Source organism: Microcebus murinus, chromosome 3 (genome assembly GCF_040939455.1).
Source record: "Microcebus murinus isolate Inina chromosome 3, M.murinus_Inina_mat1.0, whole genome shotgun sequence".
Classification (NCBI taxonomy): domain Eukaryota; kingdom Metazoa; phylum Chordata; class Mammalia; order Primates; family Cheirogaleidae; genus Microcebus; species Microcebus murinus.
This window is the reverse complement of record NC_134106.1, coordinates 38,907,545-38,926,120: the sequence shown is the minus strand read 5'-3', so window position 1 is coordinate 38,926,120 and position 18,576 is coordinate 38,907,545. Positions and strand designations below refer to the sequence as shown.

General features: G+C 36.2%; 1 protein-coding gene across 1 annotated transcript in view; it reads right to left on the bottom strand.

The window, feature by feature from the left end:
- Positions 1-293: 293 nt before the first annotated feature.
- The window catches only part of MSH2 (mutS homolog 2), a 60,816-nt gene continuing 42,533 nt past the window's right edge, over positions 294-18,576 (bottom strand). Inside the window, exons 9-16 of the mRNA XM_012755599.2 lie at positions 16,121-16,244; positions 13,063-13,213; positions 11,136-11,233; positions 7,613-7,858; positions 6,004-6,208; positions 4,257-4,504; positions 2,806-2,981; positions 294-740 (exon numbers count right to left, since the gene is read on the bottom strand). Of these exons, the coding sequence (XP_012611053.2) occupies positions 570-740; positions 2,806-2,981; positions 4,257-4,504; positions 6,004-6,208; positions 7,613-7,858; positions 11,136-11,233; positions 13,063-13,213; positions 16,121-16,244 (1,419 nt within the window). The 3' untranslated portion in view covers positions 294-569. The remainder of the gene's footprint in view (positions 741-2,805; positions 2,982-4,256; positions 4,505-6,003; positions 6,209-7,612; positions 7,859-11,135; positions 11,234-13,062; positions 13,214-16,120; positions 16,245-18,576) is intronic.

Sequence of the window (18,576 nt, the reverse complement as noted above, 5' to 3'; positions counted from 1 at the left end):
GTAAGATAGTAGTAGACTAAATCAGGGTTTCCACTCTGAGATGTTTTGTTAAAATCCAGATGTCTAAGTCTCATGAGACACTGGCAGAGGGGACACGGGCCCACACGAGGACTCTGAATTTATAAGTTCCTTGGCTAATGCATATGCAGCCAACCTGGCTCCTGTCAACAGATGGACATTCTGAGGATACTCGCAATGATCTCCAGTGACCCCTGGCTTTGTAAGATCCTTTATTTTTATAAGATAGGAACAAAGATGTATAGAAGTCACGCTGCAAAGAAATACGATGCATCTCAAATTCCACAAACTACATTTTATTTATAAAATTCAGCATACTGCTTATTATTGCCCAAGTCCATTTAAACAGTCCTCAGTTATAGCTGTCATTTTTCAAAATAAAGATCTTTGAAAATGTATTCAGAGCAAAGTAGTACTAAATATTTTATTAAGTTGATATCCCATGGGCATTGACAGTTAACACTATGGAAAAGGGGTTACTATAAAACAATATAAAAGTATTACAGACAATAGCTTATCAATATTATCTTCATTCCATTGGTGGGATTTTCTCAAGTAGTAACCTTTATTCGTGAAATGATTTCATTTACAAAACTATTATTCTTTGCTATCACCTCAGCTTTCAGCTGTTTTAACTTTACAGTGATGTTTTCTTCCGACATTTCAGTAAAAGGCACTTGTTTCACCTTCAATAGAAACTCCTGAATAATTTTTTCGCCTTGCTGAAAAACACATGAATGTCCCATTAGTTATTAAAATATCTTTTCTCAAAGTCACATTAATAGCAATGAATTGTTTCATGTCCATGTAAATACACCACCCAATATTTTGAAAACTTCATTTTTTATAAGCGTACACTGTCTAGAACATACAACAAAACCTTAAGTTGACCATATTTCTTCACAGTAAGTCATAAAAGGACTTGAATAAATCTATTCAGTTGCTAATGACAAAGGAACTAAAATTTTAGTGGTTCCCAAATCCCTCCACTTTTACAGTTGACATATAAATTAATCCTCCAAGAAAAAAAGAATCAAGGTTTACAAAGAATACTGCAAGGCATAAATAGTCACTGAAAATTCAACACACACACACACACAGAATGCTTCCTTTTTATTTTACTGTCCAATTATTGCTATTCCAAAGAGCACAGTCATTATTATTATTACTTGCTATGTGACCCTTGGGCACATTCCTTAACCTACATTCCTCATCCATAAAATGGGTATAATACCATCTCACAGGGCTCAAAATAAATAAGTAATATTATCAAACATACATGATTTCTCTTCTAACTGGAAACCAGGAATTACATAAAAGAGCCTGCCTAATCCCAGATCACTGAGAGCTATGATTTTGATACATTAAAGAGCTAATACAGGCTGGTGTGATGGTAGTGGGTTATCAGAACTTATTATTAACATTAGTGTCACTAAAATTGGCATACAACCCCCCACTGCTAAATTTGACTGCCTTTAGGAACAAAAGGGGGGACGGCTAATACAAAAACCATTTCATATTTAAGATGGTAACCTTCCATACCTAAAATTATTAATAGATAATAATATATTTCTCCTCTTGTATCAGTACAACAGATAAAATTATAGGCTTTAAACTCAAAACCCATACATATTATCTATTATTGTAGATAACTTTCTATTGTAGCAACTTTCTATCCTTCAAATAACAACAACAAAAAATTCACTGGTAAAAGCTAAAAACATGACAAGTAAAACGTTGTCATAATGTGTATCATAGTAAACGTTGCCAGGACTAGGCAGTGAATTAAGATCTTTTATTTTCATTATTGAAGAGAACTAGTAAGCCTTTCATTCTTTAAAAAAAAACACATTGGGCACCGGTTTGTGCCTTTCTGTGTAAACATCCAAATTTGACCCATTGATTGAGAAAGCCAAACATAAGATCCACCTCTCCCAAGAGAATTGACATATCTTGTCCACAGACAGCTTTTTTGAATAAACATAAGTCATATACCACTTTATTCTGTATGTCACATTCATTTTTATCTCCCTAACTACATTCTAACCAACGAGAGGACAAAAATTATGGTTTGTTTTTTTTTGAGGCAAAGTCTTGCTTTGTTGTCCAGGCTAGAGTGAGTGCTGTGGCGTCAGCCTCGCTCACAGCAACCTCAAACTCCTGGGCTCAAGCAATCCTCTTGCCTCAGCCTCCCAAGTGGCTGGGACTACAGGCATGCGCCACCATGCCCGGCTAATTTTTTCTATATATATTAGTCGGCCAATTAATTTTCTATTTATAGTAGAGATGGGGTCTTGCTCTTGCTCAGGCTGTCTTCGAACTCCTGACCTCAAGCAATCTGCCCGCCTCTGCCTCCCAGAGTGCTAGGATTACAGGCGTGAGCCACCATGCCCGGCCGATTCACGTTTTTTTATTTCTTTGTCATTATCTTACCTAAGTAAACATGTAATTTAATAGGACTAGATATATTCATGAAGTAACCAAAGACAGATGTCTACAACTCTTTTGAATGACTAATTTTAAACCTAGATTAGTATTCCTTTATTCTTGCTTTTAAATCTGGTACTCAAAATGGTATCTTTTGATCATGCAGATGTATATAGTACAGAAATCAAAATGAAACATGTATTCTTTATCATGGAAAGAAATATAAGTGAAGGCCAATAATGAATGATCAAAAAGAGTACACAATAGAATCACACGGGGGGGGGGGGGGGGGGGAGAGACCCTCATCTTGATGACCTGGTTTACGTAACAATAAATAACTACAAAAACAAACTGACAAACCTCTCTTTCCAGATAGCACTTCTTTGCTGCTGGTTCCAATTCATCATATCCTTGGGATACTCCAATATTCTGAAACTCCTCAAGTTCCAGGGCTTTTTGTTTGGCACACTCTATTACATGTCTAGGGAAATTAGCAAGCTCTGCAACATGAATCCCAAAACTTTGATCACAGACACCTACAAGAAATTTGGGAGGAGTATAGGAGACTTGGTGAGAAGAGACAGCAATTTATACAAATGAAATTTATCCTTCTCACCTTGTCATTAGGAAACTTAATTCTGGATTATTTCAAATACATTAGCCAAATGTTTCAGAGTAACTTAGACAAAAGCATTTTAATCAAGCCTCCAATGAAAAGTGATTATATTTTATCCTTGACAAATGCAGTTAAGAAAAATTAAAATAGCAGAGGAAAAGCTTGACACATAATCCTCAAAGGCCTACACAAATATCTTAATTGGAAGAAAAATTAACCCAATATCCAAGGTTTTCTCATTTCACGAGGGAGAAACTAAAGCACCAACAAAAAGAAATACATATAAAAGTACCACTAATTAAGAGTAGCATTTAATTCAAAACATACTAATTTATTATGAGTGAATGGTCTATCCTCTGGATCTGTCACTTTCTAAAGATGGCAGGCAACTCAGGAAAATCATCTAAATGTATTTCAGAATTTACAATACTTTTCTTACAAAAATTACTTACCATTCTCACATAATCTTATTCTGATTCTGAACTACTGTAAGCATATGACAATGGAATTTTTGACCCAAATCACTAGTAAAATTTATAGACTAGGTAGCTTATGTTCAGCCCCACTTGCAGGAATAGTTAAATTGAGTTGAGACATTCTTTCCAAGCATTTAAATACAAGTGATGATTGCAAAATTATAACAGTTTGTTAATCTCACCAATTCAGTAATTTGATTGGGTGCCAGACCCACAAATGACAAACTTTTCTGAAAGGATGAAATACTAACAGATTAGTCATTCTCTATGTAATAACTACTAACAATTTTAGGATTTCTGGAAAACCTCAGCTTAAAATGAATTTGTTTCTATAATACACCCTTATACACATACAATAATTACAATAATGATTTTATTGAAGATTAACAGGTAGAGACTTCGAACTTCAAAGCACATTGATATTAACTAGTATCTAATTTGACAAAAGAACGTAATTCCATGGGAGGTAGTAGAAAACCCCTCCATGGTGATGTTTAAGAGTACTATTCTTTCTGTGATTGCTTTAGAATGAGTGGTCCTACATATGAGACACAGAAATATAGATAATGTACCAGACTATAAATTAAGGTGTGTCCTATAAAAACATCAACTATTCATACTAACTTAGAAGAAATAGGCAATTCCTAATGATTTCAAGGGTAGTTAAGTTTCCCACTGTCACATTCTGAATGTATAGTACACCAATGATATATACTCACCTTTCTTCACCTGATAAAGCATAGTTAAGGTCTCTTCAGTGGTTAATGCTGTAACATGTAGATTATTAACAGTGGGTATCTGATTGGCCAAGGCAGTAAGTTCATGAAAATGGGTTGCAAACATGCAGAAAGCACCAATCTTTGTTGCAATGTAATCAGATATAGCCCACGCTAACCCAAATCCATCGTAGGTAGAAGTTCCTCTTCCCAATTCATCTATGATTATTAATGAATCTTTGGTTGCAGACCTGAGCACATAATTACATGAAAATATTCCATGACATTAAAATGTGGAAGTGCAAATAACAAAATTAAGAAAATACATTGGGAAAGATATGCCACACACATAAGAGATTAATTATCTTAATATATAAACAACAAAGTCAATAAAAACCACCAGTACTTCAACAGAAAAAATTGGCATGAATATAAACAATGGATAGAAAACAAATGGCAAATAAATTTTTTTAAGTTACTAATAACACTAGTAGTAATCAAAGAAATTCCAAATAAAGAAGCTACTGTTGGGCCGGGCGCGGTGGCTCACGCCAGTAATCCTAGCACTCTGGGAGGCCAAGGCAGGTGGATTGCTCGATGTCAGGAGTTTGAAACCAGCCTGAGCAAGAGCAAGACCCCATCTCTACTATAAATAGAAAGAAATTAATTGGCCAACTAATATATATAGAAAAAATCAGCCAGGCATGGTGGCGCATGCCTGTAGTCCCACCTACTCAGGAGGCTGAGGCAGAAGGATTGCTTGAGCCCAGGAGTTTGAGGTTGCTGTGAGCTAGGCTGCCGTGAGCTAGGCTGACGCCACAGCACTCACTCTAGCCTGGGCAACAAAGTAAGACTCTGTCTTAAAAAAAAAAAAGAGCTACTGTTCATTTCCTCCCAATCAAATCAGCTAAGATTTTTAAAAAATAAAGCCAAATGAAGATGGGCCCAGAGTGTGATGACATGGACAATCACATACTCTGCTGGTGGTCATGCAAACTGTGTGCCTTCCACAGCCCTACCAATACCAGATATTACCATTTCTCTTCTCAGTTTTAACCAAGTGTAAGGAAAGAAACTTGTTTTTAATTAGAGAATTTGATAGTATTTCATGTGCTCACTGGTTGTTTCTTTTTCTGTGAATTGCCACCTGACATTTTTTGCTTGTTTCTTTAATCTTACAAGTTGTAAATACAACCTGTTGCTTAATTACTATACAGAACACTTGTACTGCTTTTATAATTCCTCACAACAACGGAACCTCTCAAAAATTAAAACAGAACTTCCCTGTGTTCAAGGAAGCTCCTAAAAAGTGAAATTAAGACAGAACATTTCAGTAACCTCTAAAATAAAGAATGAATAAGTTACAGGTATGTCAAAGAGTAGGTGTTCAGAGAAAAATCGTAAGAGAACTAGAATTCTTGTCATTAGGGACTGAAGGATTGGACAGAACTTGGGTAAAGGGCAAGAAGGACCATTCCAGATAGTGTGAACAATGCAAGCGAAAGCATGGTAGTGGAGGAGATTTACAAGGTGGGCTACTACCGGATACCTTAAAGAGACAACTTTAAAAATCAGAGTTTTCTACAACTATCTCCAATCACCCTTTTAAGAAAATATAAAGTGCATAAAGTTCACAGGAAAATGATTAAAATAATTGTTCTCAAATGTCTTACAGATAAATCTGCAAATGTATTTCTCACAGGACACAGACACATATTTCCATTTTCAGAGAACTGGGACATGTACCTACCTAAGGATAGAAGCAGTTTCCAACATTTCAGCCATGAATGTAGAGACTCCTTTCAATTGACTGTCACCAGCTCCTACCCGTGCCAAGATGCAGTCCACAATTGACACTTCTGCTGACTCACAGGGCACAAAACACCCAATTTGGGCCATGAGTACTATCACCCCAGTTTGGCGAATATATGTTGATTTGCCTCCCATATTGGGGCCTATAAAACAAATTATATCAAAAAGCAAGATTTTTAATTTCTTTCTGCTACTAATAAATGGATTGTTAGTCCTAAACTGGACATCGATGATGTTTCACCTAGGTCACAACGACATGGCACACTGGAAGCAAAACCACAGGCTGCCCAAAATGTGAACAAAACTGCTGCCCTTAAAAGTAATTCCACTGGCCACACACAGTGGCTCACGCCTGTAATCCTAGCACTCTGGAGTTCAAGAACACCATGAGCAAGAGTGAGACCCCCATTTCTACTAAAAAAAAAATAGAAAGAAATTAGCTGGACAACTAAAAATATATAGAAAAAATTAGCTGGGCATGGTGGGGATGCCTGTAGTACCAGCTACTCAGGAGGCTGAGGCAGAAGGATTGCTTGAGCCCAAGAGTTTGAGGTTGCTGTGAGCTAGGCTGATGCCACGGCACTCTAGCCCAGGCAACGGAGTGAGACTCTGTCTCAAAAAAAAATAAAAATAAAAAAAAAAGTAATTCTATTAATTATGTCTTCAGACAAATCAATACTGGGCCTTTCAACAACAATGAAAAATATACTTTATCTATAATCTGACTATGGCCTAGAAAGCACACACACATTTTCCCATGGCTCACAGGGCTACCTATAGGATAATTTAATGACTTCTGGAAAAGCAGTATAAGCCAAATTGATCAACTCAACACTGTTACTCATTAGTAAATGGGGTTACTATTGAATGGACCGGTATGGTCAAATTCTTCAAATCACTTTCAACCCCGAACTAAAGCCCCAGGACATGACCCTTTTCTTTTGGTAAATGTGCAATTTATTTGTTGGGGTTAGATTATATGAACAACTTGGAAACCCATTTGGGGAAACAAAATACAATCACTGACTTTCCCCAACATAGTGGCCCAAGAATTCCATTTCTTTTTGTTTTCTAGAATCTGGTTAAAAATCTCTCAAAACACCTCAGCTGAGACATGCTACATTAGTCCATATGCAAGGCTAATTTTTTGAGTTTCATATGAATATAATGCCATATCTTAAAATAATTCCTACTCTAAGATGAGATCCTTCAGTAGCCAATACTGCCTGACTTTCAACGACTGTAGTATTGAAATGACTGGCTCAAAGGAAAGCTTTGAAGGTAAAGGGATGTTCATTTTTAAACACTCTGAACTCCTGCAACATAAGTTTCTGTGATTACAATATTCTCTCATAAGCTTATTATCCCACCTTCCAAATCTTCCCTCTAATCCAAATGTGAATATATTACTAAGTGTTAAAAAACATGTTTTTTCTAATGTCAAGGACTGGGATTTTCTTGGTCAATTTTAAATATACTTCTACTCCCACAAAAAAAGGGAAAATGTTACACTCCCCCCCCCAAAGTCCATAAAGTAAGTTCTTTACCAGTAATGATGTGGAACATCTGCTTATCTTTTTCAAAGTATACATCATTAGGAATAAATGCAACTTCATCTTGAACTTCAACACAAGCATGTCTGGATGCTTTCAATATAATTCTTCCTTGTCCTTTCTCCAAAATGACTGGTCGTACATACGGCACAGGTGCTCCATTTGACGCATGGGCAAAGCTGACAACAGCATCTAGCTGTGCTAACACATCATTGAGTGTTTGCATTGGTTCTACATACCCTTTATAAAAATAAAAAACAGAAAATGTACATAGGAATATGGAATAATAGAGATGTAGAGTTAATTACCCCATTAAGGAATTCAAAACCAACTTCCTAATTATATTTTTTTTAAATTAACAAAAGTTAGCTGTAACAAAACTTGAAAGGAATACCTAAAACTCAACATGGGGTTAAAATGTGTTGCTGCATCCTTCCCCACTGGGAACAGATTTCAAAATTAGAGTGTGATGCCTTTCTTTACCAATAAAATATAAAACTATACAGCTGGTGATAAAGACATCAGGTGGAGGCTGGGCGAGGTGGCTCATGCCTGTAATCCTAGCACTCTGGGAGGCCGAGGTGGGTGGATTGCTCGTGGTCAGTTCGAAATCAGCCTGAGCAAGAGCAAGACCCAGTCTCTACTATAAATAGAAAGAAATTAATTGGCCAACTAATATATATAGAAAAAATTAGCCGGGTGTGATGGCGCATGCCTGTAGGCCCAGCTACTCGGAGGGCTGAGGCAGTAGGATCGTTTGAGCCCAAGAGTTTGAGGTTGCTGTGAACTAGGCTGACGCCATGGCACTCACTGTAGCCTGGGCAACAAAGTGAGACTCTGTCTCAAAAAAAGAAAAGAGATCAGGTGGAGCTTTCAAAAAGAAAACTAACAAGGAGACGCTTTTGTAATATATTGATTAAGAGAAGAGAAGCAGAGTGCAGTAACATCCAAGGCACACACTCAATTTTTAAGACATGTCCTTTTCCTACATTTTAAGAATCTGACAAAATGTGGTATGTGTATGTGTGTATATACATATATACACACCATAGAGTAATATTCAGCCATAAAAAGAAATGAATTAATGTCTTTTGCAACAATCTGGATGGAACTGGAGACCATTATCCTAAGTAAAGCATCTCATAAATAGAAAAACCAACACCCTATGTACTCTCTAATAATTTGAAACTCATCAATGAGCACATATGACACAGAAGTAAAAGTCACTGGAAATCAAGAAGGAGCAACGGGGAGGTAGGTGGCGGTAAAAATCCACCCAACAGGTACAATGAACACTATTTGGGTGATGAGCACACTTATAACCCTGACCTAGGCATTATAAAAGCTATCCATGTAACAAAACCTTTGTACCCCCATAATATTTTAAAATTAAAAAAAAAATTTTAAGAAGAATCTGAAACCAGAAAGGCACCTCAAAATCATAAGAAACATGCAAACACCAGATAGCAAGCTGTAATGTGACCATCAAGGCCTGTGCATGTACAAATTGACAGTAAGACTGCTTGTTGAGCTTTATTTTTTTCATCAGTATCACATGCAGAGGATTTCAGCATAAATTTAGATCTCTAATTGTCACTTAAAATATTTTCAAGATTTTACTGTGCTTGAGTATTAAAACTAAAAGCTGTTGCATACATTAAAAATTTGCTGGCCGGGCGCAGTGGCTCACGCCTGTAATCCTAGCACTCTGGGAGGCAGAGGCGGGTGGATCACTCAAGGTCAGGAGTTCGAGACCAGCCTGAGCAAGAGCGAGATCCCATCTCTACTAAAAATAGAAATAAATTAACTGGCCAACTAAAAAATATGTAGAAAAAATTAGCCAGGCATGGTGGCACATGCCTGTAGTCCCAGCTATTCGGGAGGCTGAGGCAGTAAGATTCCTTGAGCCCAGGAGTTTGAGGCTGCTATGAGCTAGGATGATGCCATGGCACTCTAGCCAGGGCAACAGAGTGAGACTCTGTCGCCAAAAAAAAAAAAAAAAAAAAAAAAAGAAGAAGAAGAATGTCCCACAGTCTAAATTTATTGAATTTTTCCCCTCTTGCATATAATCAGGTTAAATATTTTTGTTAAGAATACTACATAAGCTGGGCGCGGTGGTTCACGCCTATAATCCTAGCACTCTGGGAGGCCGAGGCAGGCGGATTGCTCGCGGTCAGGAGTTCAAAACCAGCCTGAGCAAGAATGAGACCCCGTCTCTACTATAAATAGAAAGTAATTAATTGGCCAACTAATATATATGGCACGTGCCTGTAGTCCCAGCTACTTGGGAGGCTGAGTCAGCAGGATTGCTTAAGCCCAGGAGTTTGAGGTTGTTGTGAGCTAGGCTGACACCACAGCACTCTAGCCCAGGCAACAGAGTGAGACTCTGTCTCAAAAAAAAAAAAAAAAAAAAAAAAAAGAATACTACATAAGTGATATTGTATCTTTTCCTCTGTAACATATCAGGAAGTACATAATGTCATTTGTCCCATGATCAGTGATGCTAACTTTGATTACTTGGTTATGGTATATTTAGTGTGTACAATAAAGGTTACAGTCAACATTTGCACTATGGTAGGCAAAGTCTGCCAACTTAATATGTTACCACCTACCTTGTACTAAACATACATTCATTTCATTCTAGGAACAATAACATAGTACCAAGTCTATACAGTGCATCTTTATTTACAAGAAAATCATCTCAAACAATGCCACTAGAATGAACTCTAAAAATCTACAAAACAGTGCACAGAATTCAAAAGCACTTGCCTCACGTGTAATTTATGTTTGCTTTTCAGTAGTATTTATTTCCATAATCTAGAGCATGAACCTGTATATAATCCAAGACATTAGTGCCTTGCAGCCCTTACTGTTTCTTTTCCTTGTTACTATAGTAAGTTTTAAGCTTTTTTGCACATTTTATGTTTTTTAGGGTATTCCCAATCCTTGGCCTGCACTATCTTGCCATTTTATGTACAAGAGTAATTTCCAGTGACATTTCCTACCATAATACAGCATGCCTTATTTTATAGGGAGCCTAACATATTAAATAGTCAAAGTGTGTGATGGGTTTAAAAAACAAAAAAAACCCACAAAACACTCTTCAAATATCCTGATGATTTTTCTATTACCAAAAACCAGGTCATATTCAGAACATTTCATGTATTGGTTCTATTAGGCCGGGTGTGGTGGCTCACGCCTGTAATCCTAGCACTCTGGGAGGCCGAGGCGGGCGGATTGCTCAAGGTCAGGAGTTCAAAACCAGCCTGAGCAAGAGCGAGACCCCGTCTCTACTATAAATAGAAAGAAATTAATTGGCCCACTAATATATATAGAAAAAAATTAGCCGGGCATGGTGGCGCATGCCTGTAGTCCCAGCTACTTGGGAGGCTGAGGCAGGAGGATGGCTTGAGCCCAGGAGTGTGAGGTTGCTGTGAGCTAGGCTGACACCACGGCACTCACTCTAGCCTGGGCAACAAAGCGAGATTCTGTCTCAAAAAAAAAAAAAAAAATTTACCTGAAGAAATATTGACAATTTCTTTAACAATGGCATCCTGGGCTTCTTCATACTCGGTTTTATTTTTGGTATATTCTTCATTGAAAGAAGTCAATTTACTGTAAATCAAGATAATGGCATTATTAAAAATATTAAAACATCTACTAGAAGTAATGTGTACATATCCAGAATATCTATCCTATGAAGCACTGAAACAATAAAATGGTAACATAAGTAGAAAATGGGCAACTCATCAGGGGTAAATTTGGCTGGAATTCAGTTTATTAATGTTCTTTAATGATGTTTGGAATGGAACATTGGCACAACTCTTGCTATAACAATTATTCCCTTGAGCAAAATTTTGATCTGTGCCCTTTTATAAAATATTTAAATGGAATCCTAATTTAGAATGGAGGCCTTCACCCCTTTAAAACACACACACAGACACACACGGTATTTCTCATTACTGTTCGTAATTATCTTTTGATATTGAAAGTTTTCAAAATAAGAAAAAATAATATTTGAAGAGAAAATGAATTACAGTTTGAAATATAAAAATACTGAAGGCAGATGAGAATAAAGTGAGGAAAAAATATTCACTGACATCAAAGAAGGTAATGAAATTAAGAACAAAAAGATGAGACAGAGAGAAAGGAGAGGGAGAAGTAATTATTAGAAGTGGGAGGAAATCAGTTCACCAAGGCAGTAACTGTGAACTTGAAATTAGTCAATAGCATGATAGACATGGATAGCTCAAGAACAGTACACGGGACAGCAGCAACACAAAAAGAATACTATGAAAGAATACTAGAATACTAGAAAGAATTGTACAAGTAGAAGACATAAAGCAAGAGGCAAAGACATAAAAGTGAAAACCATTTTTTAAAGGGATGAGCTGCGAGACATAAAAGCAGAGGTGCAGGTCATAATCTGTAAGTGAATTTTTCACTTTTGGAAGCATGTGGCCATTTGGTCCAATCTCTTATATACACCCATAGATGTTTTGAAGATGATTAGAAACCCCAAAGTTGTCTTATCTAAGCTAAAATATGTACATTTCTTGAACCAGGAGAGATACAGTGTGCTGGAAAACAACACAACTAGATATGACAACAAAACATCTAGGTTTGAGCATTCACCAATACTAGCCATCTAACTCACAGGAATTTAAGTCTCAGCTTCTCCATCTGTAAAATGAGAAAAATATACCTGTCTTATTTACTTCAGAAAGTTGTTATGAGGAACAGGGGCAGGGTACAGTGGCTCACGCCTGTAATCCTAGCACTCTGGGAGGCCGAGGCAGGTGGATCGCTCAAAGTCAGGAGTTCGAAACCAGCCTGAGCAAGTGCAAGACCCCGTCTCTACTATAAATGGAAAGAAATTAATTGGCCAACTAAAAATATATAGAAAAAATTAGCCAGGCATGGTGGCACATGGAAGGCTGTGCCAGCTACTCCTCAGCCTCCCAGCTACTTGGGAGGCTGAGGCAGCAGGATTGCTTGAGCTCAGGAGATTGAGGTTGCTGTGAGCTAGGCTGATGCACGGCACTCACTATAGCCTGGGTAACAAAGTGAGACTCTGTCTCAGAAAAAAAAAAAGAAAGAAGAAAGTTGTTATGAGGAACAAACTAAACAGACTATTTTCTTGGGTGGCTGAGCAACTAGAATAATGTCTGCATGTAACAGACACCCAAAATACGTGTTAAACAAATGGATAAAAGAGGATCATATATATAAAAGCTGCCTGTAAAGTTCTGGGAATATTCAGGATGGGTGGGAGTAGGGAAGGTCACAGGTTCTAAAACAGTACAGAAAGAGAAAGGATAAATGCCTTCCACCTTGCCACATTAATGAACAACAAGGTAAAACTTCCTTATCATAGAACATTCACATTACATCAGAGAAGTATTACAACTGAAGGGTTAAAAATACAACATAGACTTGCAAACCTGTTGGTAAATTTAACACCATTCTTCTGGATATCTACTGTACTAAAGTTTTTATTGTTACGAAGGACTTTTTCTTCCTTACAGGTTACACGAAAATAATATCCAAACTGCGCACTGGAATCCAGTTTAATCTGTTTGCCAGGCTCCAAGCCTTCATAATCAGGAAAAAAAGAAAAAGTATGCCATAAATACCTACAGCCATTTTACAGTGTAACTCTTTAAAAGTATTAAATCTAGACAGTAGAAAGCATACTTTTATAACATGATACTATATTACAAAAATGATTAGTATTATCTAACTGGAAAAGATTCAAACGCTACTTCACTTGAAAACTACATGAATTAAGGATAGCAATAAAATCCTTAAACTCCCTTTTGAATGTCAACTTCTAATATGGAAGCTGCTTTCTGGGTAAACTCATGCAAGGCTACAGGGCACCAGCACTGAGCAATATATACTTTCCCAGATATTGTGGGTACATGAGGATGGGTTATGGCCAGCCCAACCCTCTAGGAGTTATGCATGAGGATTCTTTTCTTAACCAAAGCACTTCTTTGACACTAATAACATAGTGTATAATTAATTAAAGTGACAAATACAATTTCAAACAAAAACTTGAGACTCAGACAACGAAACTCTAGGAAAATGAGTATATATATCTTCTGTTAAGTATTGGAAAAGTCACAAAGCAAACAATCTGATTGATAAGTTAGACTTTTATATAACTAAGATTTTTGAGTTTTTATAAATTATGTCCTCTCTTCACAATTTCATTCATTAATGTGATCTTTAGACCACAAATCAGAAGAGAGAGATAGTATCTACAAATTTATTTGCTGAAACATGGCTATCAAATATTAGTAGCAGCAAACAGCTCGAGATAGATCTTGGCCAGGCATGGGTGGCTCACACCTGTAAGCCTAGCACTTTGGGAGTCCGAGGCAGAGGATCGCTTGAGCTCAGGAGTTCGAGGCCAGCCTGAACAAGAATGAGACCCCCGTCTCTACGCTTGACCCCATGAATTTGAGGTTGCAGTGAGCTATGATGGCGCCACTGCACTCTAGCCAGGGCAACAGAGTGAGACTCTGTCTCCAATATAACATAAAACATAACATAACATACACTAACATAAAGACAGATCTCACTTGACCAAAGGGACAGTTGAGACCCATGCAGAAAATCAAATAAGACTAATTTGAACAACAGGCTCTCTTAAAACATTCAGAGGGACAGGGTAGTTCCAGAATGAAAGACGATAATTGATTAGTGATCAAAGTTTCAAGACAAAGAATCATGTCTTTCTTTTTCTTCTCCTCCTCCTTTTTTTTTTTTTTTTTTTTTTAAAGAACGGGGTCTTGCTATGTTCCTCAGGCTGGTCTTGAATTTCTGGCCTCAAGCAATTCCCTCACCTTTGCCTCCCAAAGTGCTGGGATTATGTACCTGGCCAAAGGACCATTTTCACCAGTACAGGATGCAGTTTGCTACTCATATATGTGTTTTAGTGCAATGTTAACAATAGCACCATTGTCAAACATAAAAGACAACAGTATTCATAGAATACTATATTTATTTAACTTAGGATATCCTGAAAATCACAATTCTAAAATGAGGCTCATATTCTCAAAGTGTAAAGGTATTTCTGATGACATGTAGGTCTAAGAAACCAAGCACTGAATCCAACCTGTTAATTTTACAAAAGAATATGCTGAAAACCAGAAACTTGTAAAAAGCTTCAGAAAGTTTCTTAATTGAAAGTAGAACTCATGTTTCCCAATTCCCAGCATAATGCTTTCTACAGTGTTTCCTTCCCAATTTGAGTGCCATTTATGTTGCTTTTGACATAATTCTTTTATTAAAAAAACCTATTTAACTCTAAAATGAAATTCAACTTAATTTGAACTATAAAAATAGATGTTTACTATTAATTTTCTCATTAGCATTCAATAAAATAGACCAAGAATAGGCAATAATTAACGTATACTATGAAGTATTAATACTGTTCTTTCTTCATAAAACAAGTATCAGTGGAAAAATTTCTAGCCAACCAAATTAACATATGGTGAAAAGACAGAAATGTTAGTACTTTTAAAACATTAAGAAAATATATAATAACTTAGCTATGAAATGAGGAAGGTGGACTTTAATAGCTGTAAGGTAAAGGTTCTTAATCTGGGATCTAGTCCATATTTGGATTCTCCATGGAACTATCAACAAATTTTTTGTATTAATATATGTAGGTATGGGCATATTTCTGGGAAGAGATCTATAACTTTAATCAGATTATCTAGAAGATTAAATATTACTGCTCCAAAGGGTTTTCTAGTTCTAACATTCTAGAATTCATTTATTCATTCAACAAACATGTTTAAAAAGTGTTAAAGCAAAAGTTGTTTAGAAATCTAGAATAAAAGTGTGAATCCTTAGGGAATTAATAGCCTAGTATGAAAGACAGACATTTTAAAAAATGTTGATATTAATGAAGTGGTTAGAAAGCCCCAAATGGAATCAATGAACTATTCCTAGGAGAATCAGGTTTACAGTGGAGATGATATTTAAAATAGGTTTTATTGGCCGGGCGCTGTGGCTCACGCCTGTAATCCTAGCACTCTGGGAGGCCGAGACAGGCGGATTGCTCGAGGTCAGGAGTTCGAAACCAGCCTGAGCAAGAACGAGACCCCGTCTCTACTATAAATAGAAAGAAACTAATTGGCCAACTAATATATATAGAAAAATTAGCCGGGCATGGTGGCACATGCCTGTAGTCCCAGCTACTCGGGAGGCTGAGGCAGGAGGATCGCCTGAGCCCAGGAGTTTGAGGTTGATGTGAGCTAGGCTGAAGCCACGGCACTCACTCTAGCCTGGGCAACAAAGCGAGACTGTCTCCAAAAAAAAAAAAAAGTTTTATTTAAATGACATCATGCAAGGGCCTACTGGGTAATTTCTGTTTGGCAAAAATGTGGCATCTTTGGGATGGGAAATTAATAAAATAATTCTGGCACCAGTGTGGATATTGTGTAGACAAAAGAATAATTCTAATCTCCAATCATCCATTCTTACCAAGATCTCTGGCAGCACTTATTAATGTTGACTGCATCTTCTTTTCCAAATCATTCATTATTTCTCTTAATTCACTCAGATTAGGATCAAATGAAGGTTTAACAAGGAATTCATGGTTTTCCACCTACAAACAGAAGAGTAGCTAAATTGTATAAATGACAGGTAAAGATGTAAATCATGAAGCAAATATTTTCTTCTACTTATTTAAATCTCACTAATGCTTTAAGTTCAATGATTTGCTATCAGTTAAGTTATTCGGTCACAACTATTAAGTTTCTATTCATTAAGAGATATAAAGTTCTGACATTAGGACCTTAGAGCTCTAAACATTATTACTAAAGAAAGTTCAATGTTCAAAACCTATAACAGAATGTGTGGTTTTGCCAAAACCAAGGATCCATCTTAGGAATCTAAAAGTTAGCTTTAAAAAAACTATAGAATTGTTATTTCTTCAAAACAAAAATTCATCAAAATCTCATCATTCAAAAGCATACTTTTAAGTGACCTGTTTCATTAAATTCTTACCAGTAATAAACAGCAAGAGACCATAATGAAAAACAGATTTCATTTACAATAGCAAAAATATACATAAAATATTCAGAAACAAAGTCTTGTAAAATAGGGCCTTTATAAAGAAAGATGACTGCCCATCAGAAGATTTAAAAGAATTGATAAGGGAAGAGGCAAACTATGAAAACAGAAAATTAAATCAAACATATTAAGAGCTATTCATTCCTAGTGACTGTTCAGTAGAAATCCTTTCTGAAACAAAACAACAAAAATTTAAACAAAACTATGTAAGAACATGTTTAAAAAAATAAAATCTACCTGTACTAGGCATTAAAAACCATTAAATAGACAAGTATATATAAAAGCTTAATATAAGAGAATCAATTTTTTAAAACAAGATGATAAAATAAAATTGCAATAAATAAGGTTGAGATCATCGCTCCTAGGAAGGCTGAGGCAGGAGGATTGCTTGAGGCCAGGAGTTCGAGAACAACCTGGGCAACACAGCAAGATCCTGTCTCTACCAAAAAAAAAAGAAAGAAAATGCTCCTGATTACTATCCATTTAGAGTACACCTTCACATACCAAAAGTGAACTACAGAAGGAATAAGGAAAATTATAGAGGCCGGGCGTGGTGGCTCACGCCTGTAATCCTAGCACTCTGGGAGTCTGAGGCAGGAAGATCGCTCAAGGTCAGGAGTTCGAGACCAGCCTGAGCAAGAGCAAGACCCCCTTCTCTACTAAAAATAGAAAGAAATTAGCTAGACAACTTAAAAAATATATATGAAAAATTAGCTGGGCATGGTGGCCCATACCTGTAGTCCCAGCTACTTGGGAGGCTGAGGCAGAAGGATTGCTTGAGCCTAGGAGTTTGAGAGTGCTGTGAGCTAAGTTGATGTCACGGCACTCTAGCCTGGGTAACAGAATGAGACTCTTGTCTCAAAAAAAAAAAAAAATTATAGAAAGCTAGCAAATTATAGAAAGCTAGCAAAAAAAAGAGAATAAAATATTTATCAAATAATTTTCTCAATTTAAAACCAAGAGATTTAATATAATATTAAAATTTAAATTAAATGTAATTTTTAAAAGATGAAAGATTTGTAAAAATAGCTTCACAAAATATAAAGATATGAAGCTTAATAATTTTCTTTTATAAAGGCACTTGTTTGCATATATATGAAAAACATCAAGGCCATAAAATGGGCAAGTATAAGCACCTACAACTCACAGATGAGAAAATAAGCAGTAAACTAATCCTTGGGAAAATGCTATAATAATAAAAGATATGAATATTTAAACAACTTTGAGATTATTCTACAGCCTTTTATTTTTAAGAAAAAGAAACCACCACCAAATACTAGTAAGGCTACAGTGAAATTAGTATACTGATTCATTTATGTGATAATCTAAATTGGTATAACCTTTAAAAATGAAGAAAGAAATAGGCAATGAGACTCAGTGGTATTTGTTATATTCTGACATAACAATTCTCCTAGGAATTCAATCTAAGGAAATAACACAAGAGAAGCACAGTAACACAGAATTGAATAAAATCTCTGCAGATTTATCTGTTACAGCAAAACTTAAAATAATAAAACATTACAATACTTGCACAGTGGTACATCCATAGAATAGAATATGCTACAGTAATTTGAACAGATAATGAAGATTATCTAGAAATAAGAACCAAGATTTATGATAATTCAGGTCAAAAATAATGCTACAATCAATGGTGGATTGAAACTATGCTACAGAACTTAACTCTTCCAATGAATCTGAGAGAGGTAAGCAGAGCAAGGCTAAGTTCCTATCCTCACCCGATACACACACCTTCCAGAACTCAAAAAAAAAAAAAAAAGTAAAAAAAGAAAAATCACTGAGAATTCTCACTAATACTAATAATCCCAAATCTGGAGAAAAGAAAATTGAATTTTCTTACATTCTCC